The following is a 21455-nucleotide window of genomic DNA, read 5'->3' on the forward strand; positions in this document are numbered from 1 at the left end:
ACTGACACCATTGGTAGTACAGGCACTATTGGTAGTACTGACACCATTGGTAGTACAGGCACTATTGGTAGTACTGACACCATTGGTAGTACAGGCACTATTGGTAGTACTGACACCATTGGTAGTACTGGCACTATTGTTAGTACTGGCACTATTGTTAGTACTGGCACTATTGGTAGTACCGGCACTATTGGTAGTACCGACACTATTCGTAGTACCGACATTGTACCATAGAGGAGTACACTTGCAACAGAGTGTTCGTAGCAGGCAACGGTAGTCTCAGCATAATGATCTCGTAATATGTTTCAACAGACTACTGCACAGATACAGCGGTTAATTAGTAGAAAATCATTTTCGGTCTAAGACAAAATCTACAAGTGAGTAGTTGTACCTAGTGTATGATCGACATTCCTTATTGCTGGTTAGCCAAGTTGTGAACAAACAGCTCGATTGATATCCTGCCAAAGGATCGAGAAATCGAAAATAATTCGTGAATTTTTCTCCAGTCTTTTTCTGACACTAATTCATGAGTTCTCGTGTGAGTTTGTACGAGCTCGTGAAAGGTCATGCGAGCTAATGTACATCTATAAAAACCTTTCTGGGTTCTTGAGAGACTTGAGCCATTTACTGCCAGATGCCACCAGAAGAAAAGAATTGCTCTGAATGCTCAGCCGAGTGTGCAGGCCTTGCTATAATCAGTCCATTAAATATTAGCTTCAGATGCCAGCATTCATACACTCAGCTTCGTGTTTGCATTCATTGGAAGCAAGTATACTGCCCAGTCTGATGCGGTGAAATCTTCTTGCTGAGTCGAGTGTCTTTCACAGGAAGTATTATACGTAAGCAATCCAATTACTACACCTACAAGCTGTTTGCTCCTTTAGACTCTTATTTAAGGTGTACTTGCTCAAAATTTTAGTAGACTTTATCAGAAAGTGTCGGTATTTTTCTATCATTTGCGATTGTTTTTGATGTTTGAGGTGATCTGACTGCCAGGATGTTTCAAGATTAAAATTAACAAAATTTTATCGCAATGAAAAGGCTCATATCAAGCGAAAGTGTGATTATGACACACACAGTTGCAAAGAGACCAACAGAAAAGACACGTGCAACGCTGCAACTTGAATACAATAGCTGATATCAAGGATAGCGACAATAGCCACTAGTGACATCATTTCAGAACTTTTCTCTGATTGTTTTAACCGTGATCAAGTTTTGTCGATTTTTATCTTAAAACATCCTGGCAGTCAGATCATCTCAAACATCAACAGCAACAATGATAGAACAATACGATACTTCTTGATAAATGCTTCTAAAATGTTATGTAAGTTCATATGTAATTAATAGACTGGAGTGTAGCTTCACTTTGTCATAAAAAAGGAAAGTAATTATAGACAGATAAATCAGTGCGTGATTACTTTTTCTGCCGCATTATTCTTTACATCCTCCAGGCTGGCTGAGCATCTGAACTGACAACTGAGGTTGCTATAGTAATAATCGCTGGTCCTACTTGAACCATGCATTTTGTGTGTGACTAAAACCTAATTAAGTTAACATGCAAGAATGCGAGGATGAATGAGAGCTGAAGCTTGTTTGCATGCCAGAGAAAGTGTAAAAATGTGAGGAGTAGAAGTGTGAAAATGTGAGGCAGTTTGAGATCGGTATGTGTATTTTTATAGTAGATTTTAATATCTCTGTCTTTGGCCTTCGCAGCTGTGTTTTAGATGCATAGTTGTTGCCACAATTGTGTTTAGGTGGTGCAGTTACTTTCGCAACTGTCTTTGGGATGTGTAACTAGTTTTACAACCGTGTTTGAGGTGTTTAGTTGATTTAGCAACCACGTTTGAGGGTGTAATTGTTTTCATGACTGTGTCAGACTTTGACAAGAGAGTTTCTGACCAAGATTGTGTCATTTGGTTAAACCATGGAGTTCGCTAGTTCCAAAATTCATCCCTTCATTATTCTACTTACACTCTGTATGTGTGTAAGGCTGTGTTGAACAGTTAGGTCGATAGAGTACGCTGGCTCTGGAGCCTTTCAGTAGAAGAAATAGGGGCCTCCAATTTGAGGTATCTAGTTTTTAACAATATTAGAAAAGTTTAGGAAAAGAAAAAAGGTAATTATCAAGATTTGGACAAGAATTGACCACATAATAAAAAAATATAATATTACATATTTGTCTGAGAACCATCACTGCCAGTGGTGTGTGTGTGAGGGTGCGCTGATCTCACACTTAGAGTTCGGCATAAAGTCTGGTGCAAATAAGACTTTCACTTTAAATTTCAAGCCATATATTATATTTGAGTAACGTACACTGTGCACATAGCAATCACATGTAAAATACTGACTCTATATAAATGAAAATGTTTCTTTCATATAAAACTATTACATGTATATTATTATTATGTATTAAAAACAGCTTGTAAACAGTGGTAGGTAATTTAGTTGCCTGCCACTTGCCATTAGCCTGGCACATTGCCCAATGAATAAATTGAGTAAGCTACTATCCGCAATGCTAAACTTACTAATTGTTTTTCGTGACGTCATTCTATCGTTGTCTGCCATCTTTATGGAGAACTTTTATCGTTAAAAACACAAAGCTTTTGCAATTAATTATTGCAAACAATGCTTTTGTTTGCAAATTTTTTATTTTAGTATCAAAACAATACCGAAAAATACTATTAATCAAGAGAACGACGATGGTTTTCTACAAAGATGGCGGCTTTTTTGTGGACGAGCGCATGTGCAAACAGGCGATGACTTAGAAAAAACGATGGATAAGAGCCGTGAGAGCAAGCTTTAGTGATATTGCTGCGTAACACAGAGTGCTATGCGTATGTTAACCGAGATAATGATTTATATCGCCCAATGTATCCATTGCATCTCGCAGAGCTTAATTGGTTAGGTTTTCGCTTGGTGAACGGGAAGATCTGAGATCAAATCCAGCACGAAGCAGATCTTTGATTCCTAGATATTAGTATCTATAGCTGGACAGACTGGCCAGACTTTAAGATTTATATATCTAGAGAAGGCTATGATGGCGTATTGATGACAACACAAACACTGCCAAACACAACTCGGGATAGGTGACACACAACATTAGTCAAAGTATACATTTTATCTTTTCAACAGGAAAAATCTCAACTGCGGTTATTTGACAGGTGTATTATAACAGTAGTACTATTATTACCATATATATTACCATATTAGGTATTGAGAATAAACCTTGAAGGCAGACGCATGATGATATTGGTTATTTTAGACATACAATGTAGTTCACAGCGATGCAAGCCAGTGATGACTGCTAATGTAAATGGAACAGTCAGCATTGCACAGCTTGTGTAAATGAATGTCTGCCCTGGATATGTTACAGCGATGCTATTAAAATGAGATAATGATTGTCAAATAAATGTCTAGCTGCCACAATCGCTAGGAATGACGTATTCAGGTCAACACCAATGAGTTATTTGGAATAAACCATTACCAGACACTATACCATACATATGACGTTTAGTACTGCGTAATGTCTGTACAATGTCATACATATTACATGTAGTACTGGGTAGTACTGGGTAGTACTGGGTAGTACTGTGTAGTACTGTGTAGTACTGTGTAGTGTCTGTACAATGCCATACATATTACATGTAATACTGTGTAGTACTGTGTAGTACTGTGTAGTGTCTGTACAATGCCATACATATTACATGTAATACTGTGTAGTACTGTGTAGTACTGTGTAGTGTCTGTACAATGTCATACATATTACATGTAGTACTGGGTAGTACTGGGTAGTACTGGGTAGTACTGTGTAGTACTGTGTAGTACTGTGTAGTACTGTGTAGTGTCTGTACAATGCCATACATATTACATGTAATACTGTGTAGTACTGTGTAGTACTGTGTAGTGTCTGTACAATGCCATACATATTACATGTAATACTGTGTAGTACTGTGTAGTACTGTGTAGTGTCTGTACAATGCCATACATATTACATGTAGTACTGTGTAGTACTGTGTAGTGTCTGTACAATGCCATACATATTACATGTAATACTGTGTAGTACTGTGTAGTACTGTGTAGTACTGTTTAGTGTCTGCACAATGCCATACATATTACATGTAGTACTGTGTAGTACTGTGTAGTACTGTGTAGTAATGTGTATTAATGTGTAGTGTCTGTTCAATGCCATACATATCACATGTAATACTGTGTAGTAATGTGTAGTGTCTGCACTATACCATACATGTTATTTATTACTAGGCCATTGCTAAATAGATACACTTTTACACATACTGGCTAGTGCCCTACTCACAAATTATTTTCAGCATTTGAGTTTGTAAGGAACATCCTCTTTCCATCTTATGCGATATAAACAGAGAGCAGGTGCTCATCAGCAGTCAAGTTAAGCTCCTAGGAAAGACCAACTACCCAACCAATCATGGCTACCCATATTATAAACATCTTAGCTTTTAATGAGCGGACTGTCTGTCACACTACGGCACGAGTCAAGCTGTTACAAGAATGAAGTGATGAAAGCTTCTACAACAGGGAAAGAAAATTAAAGGTTGACTTGCAACAAAATTCACATTACAGTTATTTGGTATCAAAAGATTCACATGTGGGAAATATGTGGGAATGTAATTACAAGCTCTTGAAAGCTCAAAATGAATAGTAAATCGCAGCCACACGAGACCGCTGTAGTTTGGATTCTCTTTCCAAAACGGCTCAAATGTGACGTAGCTGTGTTAGATGGTTTCTGTTTAAACTTTCATGCAACCTTATTCGTCGAAATATTTTTACAAATATACTTCACACATTCAATAAAACCATGTTTATTGTTCTTACGCGTCTATTTTGACGTCATTGTAATGCTGTCACTTTTAGCACTGATATATTATAACTTACTGTAAAAATTCATTTAATTTTTTAACCTTACCTCGAAGGAGTAGGCCTACATATCATAGTCTGATAACCATGACGAGCCTGTTGGTCACCTGTAATAATCGAAAAGTGCTGCAGAAATTATTTGTGAAGTATTGGGTCACATGAACAGATTACGACTTGCCGATTAGACCAAACCAAAACAAAACTGTAAAGTAGTGAGCATCTATATTTGATACAGGGTCTTCGGTAAAACCCGAAGTATTTGTCATAAACTAGTGCTAAGATAAGTTTATATTGAGCTTTGTATTGGCCTTTCAATTCACATGAGAACATCACGTGACAAAACAATAACCAAATTTCATGACTACGCCAGAGAAATAAAGAGATTCCAGTCTACGGCGGCTTTTCATTTTTGAGCTTTCAAAAGCTTGTAATCACATTTTCAGATATTTGGCACCTACAACACAACAGAGTAAGACATGGTGAATCTTTGATACCAAATAACTGTAATGTGAATTTTGTTGCAAGTCAACCTTTAAATAAACTCTTTATCCTTTGCGTATATTCACGGTTTAGAGTTTCGTGATGGCGGCGATTAGCTGTTCGTTTTTGAGCTTTTAAGAGCTTGTAATCATTTTTCCACACATTTGGCACCTACAACACAACAGAGTAAGACATGGTGAATCTTATGATACCAAATAACTGCTATGTGAATTTTGTTGCAAGTCAACCTTTAATGCTAATCCTTACCCTTTGACCTTTCCATTGATAGCCGATCAGAAATCAGAAGCAGAAGTGTCACTTGCCTCCTTATTCTCATGCGCAAACATGGGATGTGGCTCGAATAGACGGATACTATTGAGGAATCTCGCCATATTTCTTGTAATATTTCTTGTGGGCATTTTGATTGGAGCTTTAGCAGGTAAGCGCACAAGACAAATTCTAGATGCAGAATTGGATGCTGACTTATAATCAAATTTTTCAGGTAGCAAATTTGATCCATTGTCATTCGCTGTCTTGCTCTTGCTTGACCAATGCCCAATTTAATTACTCATGAAGTTTGATGCTGGCACGAGTACTAGATGTGTTGCACTAAGGAGGGTGCCTTTCCCTAGTACAAGTGGATATTGGTAGCTAAGGCCAATAGTCAGGGGTTTCAGTCCTTTTTGAAACTAGACGAGGGACACTTTTAGATTCCCTACACATGCTCTATCGAGGAATGCATGAGTGATTGCGAATACATACGGTAATAGCTTTATCTGGTCTCCTATATGCACTGATTCCATCTCCTACTAGCTACAAGAGCACAATAAAGATACTTTGTCATCTGTTTTGGATTAAACAGCTGAGTACAATACGCAAAGCGTACATTGTCAGTAGTGAAACAGTTGAATTACAAAATACCGTGTAACTCGACCATCCAGATATCTTTAGGAGAAGATATTATACTCGGATGGTGAAAAGGCCATTGAATCTTTTTCGAAAGAAACCAGCAAAAGGAGAAATGTTATATGTGATGTTTATACGACAGGACATTATGGGGCAACTAACAAAAAGAAAGAGGTGGCAACATTTGAAAACAGCAACGCACCGAACCCTGCGATATCAGATCTGCTTATTAAAGAAGTGAATGCTGAAAACATTCGTCAAAACTTGAAGTAAGCTATATCTGTTTATATTCTAATATTGTGTAGCTATTAGAAATGCCAGGCTCACTGCCTGTATGGAGTCATCATTTTAACCTTCTGGTCTATAAAGAGGTCTGTCTGAGCAGCTGATTGCTGCTATCATTTTGTCCCTAATAATAGACGATAAAAAAAAAATGTGTGCGGGTGTGCTCTAGCGGAGGTGTGTGCACATGTGTGCGGTTGTGCGCCCGCTGATGTGTGGGCATGTGTGCACATGCGTGTGGGTGTGCGTCCGTGGATGTGTGGGTGTGTAGGTGTTTGCGCATGAGTGCGAGTGTGTGTGTTCGTGTGTGTGCCTGTGTGCTTGCGCGCATGCCAGGGTTGTGACGCTATAGAATTACACTGCATCATTGTGGTGCATCACTCAGTAACTTTACAGTACATTATACTTTCGAATGCGCAGTAAACGTTTACTACTACTGCAACTGTTCTTCGACTAAAAGTTGCCTATTGTGATTAATAGCGCACTTATTTCCGTGACTCATTACCATAAGCCCAATGCTTCATGAAAACTGCGAATGGCCATTCTTCGAAACTTAGAACTGCATGTGTACCGCGACTGCGCGTTAGTATGAAGCTGATACTGCGGATCAACTGATACTGCTGGTTCGTCAAGGTCAAGCATATGTATTGCATTGTAGAAAATTGTCAGAGGCTATGCGTAGCAAGCTCGTAAACTTGCAGGTTATGTTCAATATCATTTTTGAATTGGGAATCTGGCATTAACTAAATTTGGTTTAAACCGCATACAATATACTAATTGAGATCATTTTGCTTGCCCAATTATAATCATGCTTGAGCAGCATTCACACCATGTAATTGTGTTGTGGATATTCTTGATAGTAGAATGTAGATAGGGGAACTCGATAGTTCATTCTCTGATGAGTTTTCACACAAAAGTGTTGTGCATGTTTAAACAGTGTAATGCAACAGTTTCTACTGTATATCGCACTGTAAAATTTACACTAGCGACATTACCACTACATCTAGTACTACACACTGTGCACCTACTGCACACTGTGCAGTAGGTGACACTGTCATCACATCGATACTGCCTACTGTGCAATACCAGACAGTTGTATTGCATGTATACTAAATACCACGAAGTAGTAAAAATACGCAATGCAATTATACTGCATGGCTCTGACACGCTTTTTACTGCTACTGCACTGTTATTGCAATTACATAGATATCAAGCAAAGAATTTACTGCAACTGCAATGCATCTTACATCTGGGCATCAGAGAGTACTCATCAATGACAAATTTATGATTTTTTTTAAATGGTCACAACCCTGGTCTGGCACCCACATGCACACCCACACACGCACATACACATACCTGTGTGTGTGCGGGTGCTTGCGGAGAGGGGTCTGGAGCTAGCTTACATAAAATGTTTTATTTGATCATCTTGTCTTCTTGAAGGTGGTTCAAACAACATCGCCATATCTCGGAGTTGATGCCACAATACTTTGGTGATCGTCGATGATAACGATGTTCACACTATCCCAAACCCATTCGCGTTTGCATCAGCAAATACTCTGTGACGTTGTGTTCTTATTTTTCTTTTTAAATATTTGTGAAGATACGTCTTTGGTTTCGAGTGCTACAATCAAATACTAGTCTTGCAGGAACTATCATAGGCGGAAATAAATAAATCACGCCATCTGCGATCGCGAATCACTATCGCTGAAATGGTTCACAATGAAAAGGCGGTCATCGATGCTCGGCGAAATATTGGAGAAGTATGAATGCTGCAAACTTTCCCGATGTAATAGCTTTGCTTCGTCAATGGCATCGGTTTATGGTTCACATAATCGACGATGAACGCCGAAAGGAAAACGCCGCCATACGGTGATGTAGTGTGAACCAGCTTTCAGAGTTGTCATAAAAGGATTAGGAGGTTTCTCAGGTAAAATGTAATGAGCTAAGATTCTTGGGGTCTTTAGGTGATCAAAGGTTTGGAACCATAGAAGAGTATACTGAAAACGCAGAATTTGTAGGCTTTGGTTATTAAATCCATTAAATCCATACAGTTGTTGTGCCAAACATATTTGACCAGTGTAAAAAGTTGTTAATGATTGGTGGCAGGCGTTTGCGTTAAAAAAACTATGTATATCCTTGAGAAGGCATATTTATGACATAGTTGAGGTCTATGAGGTAAACTAGAGAGAGTAATAAGCTATTATTAATAACTTGCAGGACCTTGAGAAGGTTTCTTATTGCCATACTAAACAGTCCTCTCATGTAGACCACAAAGTCATACTAAACAGTCCTCTCATGTAGACCACAAAGTCATACTAAACAGTCCTCTCATGTAGACCACAAAGTCATACTAAACAGTTCTCTCATGTAGACCACAAAGTCATACTAAACAGTCCTCTCATGTAGACCACAAAGTCATACTAAACAGTCCTCTCATGTAGACCACAAAGTCATACTAAACAGTCCTCTCATGTAGACCACAAAGTCATACTAAACAGTCTTATTATGTAGACCACAAAGTCATACTAAACAGTTCTCTCATGTATTTAAAGGAAATACACTGCCCATCCCCACCTTGCGGGAACATCTGCTGACTTGGAGCAAGCGGAGCAAGTAAAACAGCAGTGGCTGGACCAAGGCCTTGATCGTGTGGACATCAATAGCTATGATGTCTTGCTTTCTTATCCCATGGAAGGAGATCCAAATCTTATCAGCCTAAAATGGGGTGCGTTATGAATGGCTTCCCATAATCCAGTTCTTGGTAAAACTGAAAAGCTTGCAACAGCTGAGATACACAATCAGAGATTTTCATGCTATCAAAATGTTTTGGATAGAATATGTTTTATTTCGTAGTTTTATGCCTGGCAGCATGTTCCTCTACCATCACTATAAACTTTTGTCTCTCTATTTCTCCCAGATAATGGAAGTACCTTTTTTGAATCCCAACCAGCTGAAGCTATTCTCAGACCAGAAGATATTCAACCAGAAGATAATATTGTACCCCCTTTTAATGCTTACTCACCGCCAGGAGATGTGACTTCACAAAAGCTATTCTATGTCAACTACGGCAGAGAAGAAGATTTTTATTGGCTCAAAAACAACAAGTCTATAGAGCTTAATGACTCGATAGTGATAGCCCGATATGGCAAGATCTTCAGAGGAGTTAAGGTAAAATTAGATACTACGGGGAAAATCTGAACATTAGCGAAAATAGTTATGGGGTTGGTAAATTGACTTTTAATGAAAGTTAATCTCTTCATGAAATGAAATATATTTGTTAGGTACACTTGTGTATCATCAGTAATGCGGGTCGATGACAAATGCAAGTCTCATCAGTAAGGTTGTGCACCCGCATGTCTACTTTACTAACTAAAATGCTTCATGATGAGGGTAAACTGGAGTCCTCAGCGAATGACCTTATGACCTGTTGCATTTCAAGCAATGCGCAGTCATGGCTATCACTAAAAGGGTTTAAAGGGTGTTATCAGTAAAGGCATGTTATTGCCAAGTGTCATTGAACAAGTGCAAGTAGTAACACGTGTTTGTCCTTGAAACAGCTTGAATTAGTATTCAGGCCAGAATACAATTGCTGTTTAAGTGTTGCAAACACGAGCACTGTATTTGTTGTGTTGATTTAAGTTTGAATAGATTAGTTTTTAGCATATTTAACACTATATGTAGTTACCTAAAATATGTCATTGCTTTTGCGCTCTGAACTCAATTGAACAAAGTTGAAAGTTTTTTAAAATAAAAATACATGTATTTGCTCCAATATATGACAACACTGCTGACTTCTTCACCAAAGTCTGAGGCGGATTTACTACGTGTTGATGCATGTTATGGGTAGGTGGGCAGTCTTAAAAACTCGTTGAATATGTTTAAGAGGCCTTTTTCCATAAAATATGTTTACTTTATTTTTTATTTATTAAACAATACAGCTGAGAAGCTGCTATGTTCCAAATACAGCTAGTGTGATGCATTGTAATTAGTTTGGAGTTGTTTGCTTAATGCCCATACATTTCCTCTATCATTCCATGATTCAACAGTTCTCTATATTCCTTTCTGTTTGCATGTTTAATAGATGAAATAAAGCATTTGACAACTTTATAAATTAATAAAAAAAATTATAGAAATAAAACATAAAGAATAATAACGGTCTCAAGTCTGTTAGCGCAAAACAATTATTGGCTGAGTAAAATTATTCCTTTTTTCTCGTTAGACTTGTTATCATAGTGAATAGTTTCTAGTAGATTTATCTATAAAAACTCAAATGACTAGCCTTAGAACTGTATATACATGTAAGTTTTAAGGTTAATAAAGGTTAATAACGATAAAGCTGCTCCCTGTTATTATCGTTCAGAGGGGTAACATTAGTCTGGTAAATTCTCAACGTAGCTTTCATTCTTAAATCATTTCCTGAGCTTTATTGTACTAATTCTCCAACAGCATTTATTGCAGCGGAATATGGAGCATAAGGCTGTATGAATCTAGCCTTAGGCTTATTATTTATGCTTTAGTGTATCAATTCTCTGGCAGGTGTCCATGGCAGCAGAATATGGAGCGAAGGCAATAATACTGTACACTGATCCTTACGATTTCACCTCACCAACAGATAACAGCTCCTACCCAGACTCCTGGTGGATACCAAAAACAGGAGTGCAGAGAGGAACTGTTATGGATGTTGCTGGAGATCCTTTAACACCATTCTATCCTGCTTTAGGTACTTAGGCTAACCTTATGATGTAAGCTTTGTAGAAATTACACTCATAGTTTTACGACAAGCGACAAATAGACAAAATACATTATGAATAAGGTAGTTTACTTGTTAAGTACTGATTATTTGGGTTTGGAATTCATACGCAGTGTTGATTGTTAGCATATATGTACAAGGGTGATAGATTTAACACACATGTCAAATGTTAATTCTGTTAACATGCATGTACGTGTTCATGTAGTTAATTTGCAAAAACCATATGAACAGAACTACACTGCGTGCATATTTTTAATAGAGTTAACATGCATGCATATTGTTAATAGAGTTAATTGCACCGTTAATAAAAACAAATTGTTCAAGATTATGTTGATTTCACAATTACAGATAGTGCCTATCGGATTGATCCTACAGAAGGCTTACCCAAGATTCCAGCTCATCCAGTCAGCTATGATGATGCGCGACAACTGATGCAGTTCGTAAATTTGTTTGTACAACATGACATGCAGTAGCACATAGTAGTGTGGCATCATATCATCGAGTGATACCACATAATAGTATAGCATCACGCCCTAGCAAGTTATCACATACTAGCATGGTTTTGAACCATAGTGTTGCATTATGGCATGACAATGTATCATATAATGACATCATATTGTAGCATGCTACTTCATAATACCACAGTGGATCACATCATAGTGAGGCATTAAATCATAAACTAGCAACGAGTCACAGCATAGTAACATACTAAATAGTGGCACTGCATAATGTCTGGTATCACATCCAATTACGGTAATGTTCAATAGCACAATGTAGCATCATGGCCTAGTATGGCACCACAATAAAAAATAGCCTAAAAAGAGTGTTGCTAGAAGCATACTTGATGTTCCATTGTTCTCCAGAATGAATGCTTCACTATTTATGTCCGATATTTATTTATATGACAATCTGGTTTAGACAGTTGGGAGGAGAGACAGTTCCTGAAGATTGGAGAGGCTCGATAACTGGCCTGGTGTACAAACTCGGTGGATCATTCCTAAACAGTGACATGAAAGTCTCAGCGCACATCACCACCCGCAACATACGCAGACGCACTTATAATGTAATTGGTTACATCACTGGCTCTGTGGAGCAGGGTAGGTCAATAACAAATGAGGTTGCAAGCAGAGCAATATTTTAAGAACCAGTTTACAATCCACATACATGTAGTTATTAACACAAGTACTCTCTATAGTTATCACAAGTACTCTCTATAGTTATCACTAGCACTATCTATAGTCACCACTAGCACTATCTATAGTCATCATTAGTACTCTCCATAGTTATCACAAGTACTATCTATAGTTACCATAAGTACTCTCCTTAGTTACCACAAATACTCTCTATAGTTATCACCAGCACTATCTATAGTTATCACAAGTACTCTCCTTAGTTACCACAAGTACTCTCTATAGTTATCACTAGCACTATCTATAGTTATTATAGGTACTCTCCTTAGTTACCACAAATGCTTTTTATAGTTATCACCTGCACTCTCTATAGTCGCCACTAGCACTCTCTATAGTCATCATTTGTACTCTCTATAGTTATCACAAATACTCTCTATAGCAGGGGTGGGCAACTTCTTTTGCATGAGGGCCAAATTCAGAAGTCCGCCAAAACGAAGGGCCACATGATCAAACCTTTTGGAAACTGTCAAACCATATCACTATATAGCTATACTGGTATATAGCATTAATAGGGCAATAAGCACAACAAGGTTAATTTGTGATTCATATAATATTATATTTTTTATAATTGTACATTGAACACACATTTCAATTGTACACTTATCCCTGTCCATGAGAAATTGCTGCGTTGTCGTAGTGGCGTAGTAGGTAGTTGCATCCTCAGTATTTCATATCAGATCAGTGGGATAATTGAGGCTACTCTCGGCTGTTTACTAGCTCCATATAATCCACCTCTATCTTGCTTACCGCTACAGTTATAAGCTGCTTAGTATGCTGGTCGGTCAGAGTACTTCTGTACTTATTTTTTATGAACACCAGTTTACTGAACAGACATTCACACAAGTATGTGCTGCCAGATACACTAAGCAGTATTATGGCAACTTTTGACAGCAGAGGAGACTTCTTATTGTCGATGAGCTGTGTTCAGAAGAGCGATGGTGCTTGGGTTCTGTTTTGCTCTCAAATACAGTTGTCTGATAAAAATTCACATAACTCCAGCTCCATCGATGCTGGAATAACCTCCACTATAAATGTACGCAATTGCTGTTTCCATTTGTGGTTTTCCTTATCATCAGGGCAAGCAAATAAATTGATTAGGAAATTCAAATCGTTGAAAGCCTTGAAACTACGATTCATTTCATCGATAACATAAGCTATGAATGTTTGTGGTTTGACATGATCGGCAATGTCAGGATCTTCCAATGTGTGCATAAAGCCTTTTAGCGTTGGAAAATGATCCAAATCACTAACAATATCGTTGTGGAATATATCCAACTCTCTTTGGTAAGCAGATATCATTTGCCAAAGATGAATAACATCTTTTCCATCCCCTTGCAGCTTGACATTCAGATCATTCATGTAGCTGAAGAAGTCAACTAGAAACGCTATGTCCACCATCTTCTGTTCAGATCGCAGAAGTTCCAAGAATGTGTTAGCTTCTTCTGTATCAATCTCACTAAGGAAGCTGTCCACCTCATTTCTGAGCATCCACACTCGACTCTAAGCTTTGCCTTTGCTCAGCCACCTGCAAGTTGGCAAATTTAAATCATTAGTAGAAATTGAAACTGATATAGATATAATATGAGTGATTGTTTCACCAGATAACCTAAAAACAACATAAGAAATCCAGTTGCATGTGCTGCCAAGCTTTATAAACAAGTTGCACATGACTCTTACATTCATTTTATATGCGTGCGTGTAACTTACCAGACATTATTGTGAGTAAGAAGCTCATCATATTCTGCTTCAAGGTTCTGCAAGAAGGCTCTCAGCTGTCGATGGCGCAACACTGACTTGTTTTTAAGATAAATTTATCATTTTCATAACATTCAGCATAGGCTCTTGGTGTCAGCATTCAACTTAGAGCACAACATAGTCTCGTGAGTTATGCAGTGGAATAGAACTACAGTAGGAGTAACATCCATGAAATGTTTTACAAAACCTGATTGTCTCCCCACCATCGCAGGTGCGCCATCAGTTGCTACTACTATTATTTTATCCAGAGGTATATTATGAGTATCCATTAATGTCCTGAAAGCTTTGTAAATATCTTCACCTGTGGTACGATTGGTTAGTGGAATCAGTGACAAAATTGTTCTTGGAACGCATTGTTGGCAAAGTATCGAACAAATATACAAAGCTGTGCAACATCATTAATATCCGTACTTTCATCCAAAGCTATGGAAAAAGCAGTACAATCTTTCCAGTCATTCACGACTTTCTCTGTTAGGTGCTCTGCAATAGTTTCAATTCGGTTAGTGGTAGTTTTGCGTGAGAGCTGCACTCCTTGTGCTTGTCCTCATGGATATCTTTTTTGTCAGGAAATAGTGTTTGAACAGTGTTCAGCATACATTCTTTGATAGTCTCGCTTTCACCATACGGAGCCATAGCTTTACCAAGAATGTAAGCTACTTGGTAACTAGCAGCAGTGCATCTTTTCTGAATCGAAGTTGCAGAATTCATCCTATTCGTCTGACCATGCACTTGCCGTAACAACTTCTGTAGATGCTCCTTACTTCTGACAGTTCCAATTGGATATCTTCCATCATAGTCTGAGTGACATGTGTTGTAATGTCTGGCGAGGTTTGATTGCTTGTTTATAGATATTGTTTTAGAACATATTAGGCACACTGGTTTATTAGCTACTTCATGGAAGAAGAACTTCTCAGTCCAATCTCTATTGAATGATCTGTTTTTCCTGTCCAATGATGTCGAAGCCATGTTGTCAAATATATCTGGTTATATTCCAAAAATGAAAGCTAGGCAGTGTATAATGTGAGGAAATTTCTAGGCCATCTAGGGAAATCCCCAGAACAAATGTATGATTCATAGTGCAGTAACTCATATAAGGAATTTCAAATTTCCGATAGAAAATTTCCCCATTTGGAGAGAAGGAAAATAGTTAATCATCCTTGTCTATATTGGTGCTACTACATTTACAACTTGACATGTTTGTACACATATTAAATTTTATTATAATAAAGTAATTTGTCAGTAAACCTATGCTGTGCTAATCAGAATGCACACAATTATTTTTACTTATCTTAAGCATTACAAGGGCAAGTCATCATTAGTACTCTCTATAATTATCACTAACACTCTCTATAGTCATCATTAGTACTCTCTATAGTCATCATTAGTACTCTCTATAGTCATCATTAGTACTCTCTATAGTCATCATTAGTACTCTCTATAGTCATCATTAGTACTCTCTATAGTTATCACAAGTACACTCCATAGCTATCACAAGTACTCTCTATAGTTATCACAAATACTCTCCTTAGTTATCACAAGCACTCTCTATAGTTATCACAAGTAATCTCTATAGTTATCACAAGTACTTTCTATAGTTATCACAAGTACTTTCTATAGTTATCACAAGTACTTTCTATAATTAACTTTAGCACTCTCTATAGTCATCATTAGTACTCTCTATAGTCATCATTAGTACTCTCTATAGTTATCACACATACTCTCTATAGTCATCATTAGTACTCTCTATAATTATCACCAGCACTCTCTATAGCTATAACAAGTACTCTTTATAGTTACCACTAGCACTCTCTATAGCCATCATTAGTACTCTCTATAGTCATCATTAGTACTCTCTATATTTATCACAAGTACTCTCTATAGTTACCACTAGAACTCTCTATAGTTATCACTAGCACTATTTATAGTTATCACAAGTACTCGCTATAGTTATCACAAGTACTCTCTATAGTTATCACAAGTACTCTCTATAGTTATCACAAGTACTCTCTTTAGTTATCACTAGCACTCTCTATAGTCATCATTAGTACTATCTATAGTCATCATTAGTACTATCTATAGTTATCACAAGTACTCTCTATAGTTACCACTAGAACTCTCTATAGTTATCACTAGCACTATTTATAGTTATCACAAGTACTCGCTATAGTTATCACAAGTACTCTCTATAGTTATCACAAGCACTCTCTATAGTTATCACAAGTACTCTCCATAGTTATCACAAGTACTCTCCATAGTTATCACAAGTACTCTCCATAGTTATCACAAGTACTCTCTATAGTTATCACAAGTACTTTCTATAGTTAACTTTAGCACTCTCTATAGTAATCACAAGTACTATCCTTAGTTATCAAAAGTACTCTTTATAGTTTACTCTAGCACTCTCTATAGTTAACTCTAGCACTCTCTATAGTTAACTCTAGCACTCTCTATAGTTATCACCAACACTATCTACAGTAACCACAAGTACTCTCCTTAGTTATCACAAATACTCTCTATAGTTAAATCTAACACTCTCTATGGTTATTGCGAGTGAGACGTTCTCACTTAAAACATCTATAGCAATGTATTTAAGGTTATACTGAAGTTTTATTCCAAAAGTCATAGACAAATATAAAATGAAATAATCAACAGAGATGGGTAACACTGCTACTTTAATGCAGTAGCTGATGTCATAATAGAAAGGACAAACAAGAAGGGTGCCCATTGATGTCATTTTTGGAGAAGTTCCCTTCTTCTGAGCGTTTTAACTGCGATCAAGTTTTTCGATTTTACTACTGGAACATCCTAACAGACAGATGATCTAAAACAGGGAAAAATATCTCAAATGATAGAAAAGTATCTATACTTTCAGATAAACTCTTTTAAAAGTTAAGTGTCCACAAGCAGTGTATAAGTGTATCATAAACATGCAATAATTCCTCTAAGTGTCCATTGTATCACAAGCATGCAATACTTCCTTCAAGTGTCCATTGTATCACAAGCATGCAATACTTCCTTTAAGTGTCCATTGTATCACAAGCATGCAATACTTCCTTTAAGGGTCCATTGTATCACAAGCATGCAATACTTCCTTTAAGTATCCATTGTATCACAAGCATGCAATACTTCCTTTAAGTATCCATTGTATCACAATCATGCAATACTTCCTTTAAGTGTCCAATGTATCACAAGCATGCAATACTTCCTTTAAGTGTCCATTGTATCACAAGCATGCAATACTTCCTTTAAGTATCCATTGTATCACAATCATGCAATACTTCTTTTAACTGTCCATTGTATCACAAGCATGCAATACTTCCTTTAAGTATCCATTGTATCACAAGCATGCAATACTTCCTTTAAGTATCCATTGTATCACAATCATGCAATACTTCCTTTAAGTGTCCAATGTATCACAAGCATGCAATACTTCCTTTAAGTGTCCATTGTATCACAAGCATGCAATACTTCCTTTAAGTATCCATTGTATCACAATCATGCAATACTTCTTTTAACTGTCCATTGTATCACAAGCATGCAATACTTCCTTTAAGTGTCCATTGTATCACAAGCATGCAATACTTCCTCTAAGTGTTCATTGTATCACAAGCATGCAATACTTCCTGGCTCACAAAACATAGCTCCAGATACTTTGAACCAGATAAAAACGTTCACTTCCATGATACATAAACTCCTGTTAGCTAATGAAGGTTATCCTCGGTAGACTGTTAACAACAGTTAGTTAGGGGGGTGTGCTGTTTGTCTACACGAAGTTTGTTATTTAATCCTAATGTCATATGAAAAATGTGAAGAGTATTTAAAATTTTGTATGAATAATGAGCTTAAAAATTAGGACATATGGGCTCAAATTATCAGATGCAAGCATTTTTTATTTTATCTTTTAGCAATCTTTCAAATTTCTACTTGTACTTATAGCGGTGGTTATAAGCCGAGGGTTGAGTGATCTCAACATACCCTTCCAACTTATCAATCCTTTTGAGACCAAATAAGCTTAGAAATTTAACGGTGAGTTATTGTAGTTATATATTCCTGACCAGAAGCAGTAAGAAAGATAAGAGTTGTGGCCATTTTTGTAAATTTTATCAGAAAGTATGGGTATTTTTGTATCGTTTGCGATTGCTTTTAATGTCTGAGGTCATCTGACTGCCAGGATGTTTCTAGATGAAAATTGCTAAAACTTGATCGCAATTAAAACTTTCAATAGAAAAATGCGTGTAAAATTACATCTGTAGTTGCTTTCGTTGCTATAGTTGATATCATCTATTTGAATTTAAACTGTAGCTTTAAGCATTTCTCTTTTGTCGGTCTTTTTGTAATTATAGGCGTCCTAATCACACTTTTGGTTTATTTGAACGTTTTAATTGTAATCAAGTTTTATCGATTTTAATATAGCAACATCCTGGCAATAAGAGCACCTCAAACATTAAAAAACAATCACAAATGGTAAAAAATACCAACACTTTTGAAAAAATATATAGTTGTAAGTTTTTCTTTAATCATGCTCTGTAATAATTTCATTAAATTACTCATTAAACTATTAATTACTAAATAGTAATTTAGTTCAAAATATAAATATTAATGCAGCTTTTTCAGATGCTAAGTTGATAATTTAGGGAAAATTAAAAAAAAAAGAATTAGTTTATTAAATCAAAAATTCATACAGTAATTTGACAAACTAATTTTAGTAACTTATTCTATTCAATCGCTATTTAATTTTATTATTTTACAAATTATTTAAAAGAACAATAATATTAATGATGTTAAACATGTATTAATTAATAAGATAGTTTAATTTGAATACAAATTAATTTGGTATTTAAATATTAATGCAATTAATCTCCAAACTAATTTGGTACATTACGCTTAATTGAAATCACACAGAAAACACTTTGGTAATTCAATTGTTGATGCAAGTTCCCATACTCGAAATTAATTAATTTAAATATTAATAAAATTTTAACATACCAATTGATTTGTACTTTAATTCATTTACATTTTCCGCCATTGCCCCAACCCATATTATAATATAAGATAAAGTGTATAAAACCCTATATTATATAGTGTATTACAGTGATATAATGTACTGTATAAACTCTAGCAGAAGGGGCATTAGGTTTCTGGAACTTGTCTCATTGCAGATCGATATGTGGTCGCTGGCACTCACCGAGACGCTTGGGTATACGGAGCGCTTGATCCGAGTAGTAGTGCAGCAGCCATGATGGAAGTTTCTAGAGCCATTACAACTGTGATGAAATCTAACAACTGGAGACCGAGACGTACAATAGTGTTTGCGAGCTGGGGAGCGGAGGAACAGGGTCTGCTTGGCTCTTTTGAGTTTACAGAGGTATTATTCAGATAAATTGCACGCTTGGAAGCTGTGAGGAAAGAAAATATGTCGAACTATTCCTCAAAACCAAGAGAATGATTTTTAGCACTTAGGATATGAAATGCTAAATAAAAGAAGAAAGTTACTAGAGCATGCTAGATATGAAAATCAAGTTCATAGGATATGTAAACTACAAGCAGTAAGTACATAGGGCATGTGTGGTAGTAAAAATAAGCGCCCAAGGTGAAATCAATAACACAAGCATGCGCATGGCGCAGAGAAATACATGTAAGTCTCTTTAGCATGGTGAGCAGGAGCAGGCCGTCGAACTAAAAGCAACTCGGAAAAAAGTAACTTTCAATTTAAAGCGCAGGAAAAAAATAGTTGGATGAAAAAGCTGTTAATTTTTGTCATATGAAGTGCGTTCTTTGAATGCTACCAATTGCTGCCCGTGTTCTATGAATAGTTATAAATTGTCTATGAATAGTTATAAATTGTTTATGAATAGTTAATAGTTGTCTATGAATAGTTATTAATGGTCTATAAGCGACATCAGTTGTCAAGGACTTGTTTCTTAGTACTTAGCTGTTTTACTTTATGCATTGGCTGCGCATCACATTATCAAAGATCTTGCACCATTTCGGTGCAAGAAACATTACGATCATCTTGTACGCCTTCTTCACAGCATTTCTCCAAAGTTTTGGGTCAACGAGCTGTTTCTTATATCAATGCCGATGTGCTCATGGAAGGAGTCGACTTCATGAGGTTCAAGGCGTCACCATTGCTGCATACGATGGTCTATGATGCAGCTAAAAAGGTAATGGATTTTCAGAATATCTAGGAGATAGACATCTGGGAGACAAGGAACAGATATCTCTTGCAAGTAGTGATCACTGAAAGTCTAAGTTATTTCCATGTCAGATAGGGCACCAACATCTGATTAAGCTGCTAAACTATTGTCCGGTAAAGAGTATCCTTCACCAAAGTCACAAACTCATTTAGAAGTTTAGAGGATGCATTTCTTATAACTTTTCATTCCTTTGGGATACATATATAAATAAGATTTTTATTGAAACCATTCTAGATTCCCAATCCAGATGAAGAGGAAGTGCAAGCAGGAAGAACAAGTGTCTATGACTCGTGGCTGCACTACTTTCCTTCTGACAGTCAGCCTGATAAACCTAGGTAATGTACTGTTAAGGATTTGTGCTGTCACCTTTACCAGTTCCACATGTAAGAGTAACTCAGTGCACTTTGAGTTTAGTATATGTATTCACTATGCTTATGATCATAGAGTAAGGCATTCAACAGTTCACAAGCAAGCGCAAATGGGCTCTGATCCTTCTTGTCGTGCCTGTGCCTTCTATACAAATCTTTGCTAAGAGGCTCCGCCTCCTTATGTATGACCTGCGCCAAGCTGGCCCAGGCTGTCCTATGTTGTGCCAGGCTGGCCTGAGTCGCGTCGCGTTAGTCTAAACTGAATCGAGTTACCATCCTTCACACTCTCCTCCCCATTGGTGACTCCGGTCTCCAATCCACTTGTGTACTTCCCTCAAGCATGTGGCACGCCCAGTCGTCATATCGATCTACTGTAGTTTTCGGAGTGGCTTAACCTGTTAACCTTGTTGACCTGTTAACCTTGTTGTAAAACTGCTTAACCTTGTTCTGCTATAGGCCCCCGTGCATGGTTTGAATCTTTTCTGAACTTTCACTGCGTGCTCCCTGGTCGAAAAAACTTGGTTGGGTAGGGGGGGGGGTAACTCTCCAGCTAGTCCAGCAACCTCAGTTCCTGCTCCAGACATAGCATCTTTGCTGTTTCTCCAGTAGCAAAGGGGGGGGGGGGTGCATCCGTCTGCCT

General features: G+C 37.1%; 1 protein-coding gene across 2 annotated transcripts in view; it reads left to right on the forward strand.

The window, feature by feature from the left end:
* The first annotated feature begins 754 nt into the window (after window positions 1–754).
* LOC137400103 (glutamate carboxypeptidase 2-like) overlaps window positions 755–21455 on the forward strand; it is a 38082-nt gene continuing 17381 nt past the window's right edge. The window contains exons 1-11 of one of the 2 annotated variants that reach the window (XM_068086411.1): window positions 755–839; window positions 5657–5806; window positions 6416–6542; window positions 9108–9280; window positions 9473–9723; window positions 11092–11275; window positions 11654–11741; window positions 12224–12402; window positions 19410–19615; window positions 20283–20414; window positions 20682–20782. In XM_068086411.1, the coding sequence (XP_067942512.1) occupies window positions 5713–5806; window positions 6416–6542; window positions 9108–9280; window positions 9473–9723; window positions 11092–11275; window positions 11654–11741; window positions 12224–12402; window positions 19410–19615; window positions 20283–20414; window positions 20682–20782 (1535 nt within the window). In that variant the 5' untranslated portion in view covers window positions 755–839; window positions 5657–5712. Of the gene's footprint in view, window positions 840–1591; window positions 1662–5656; window positions 5807–6415; window positions 6543–9107; window positions 9281–9472; window positions 9724–11091; window positions 11276–11653; window positions 11742–12223; window positions 12403–19409; window positions 19616–20282; window positions 20415–20681; window positions 20783–21455 lie in introns of those variants that run through there. The other variant, XM_068086413.1, reaches the window with a different exon arrangement.

Source organism: Watersipora subatra, chromosome 7 (genome assembly GCF_963576615.1).
Source record: "Watersipora subatra chromosome 7, tzWatSuba1.1, whole genome shotgun sequence".
Classification (NCBI taxonomy): domain Eukaryota; kingdom Metazoa; phylum Bryozoa; class Gymnolaemata; order Cheilostomatida; family Watersiporidae; genus Watersipora; species Watersipora subatra.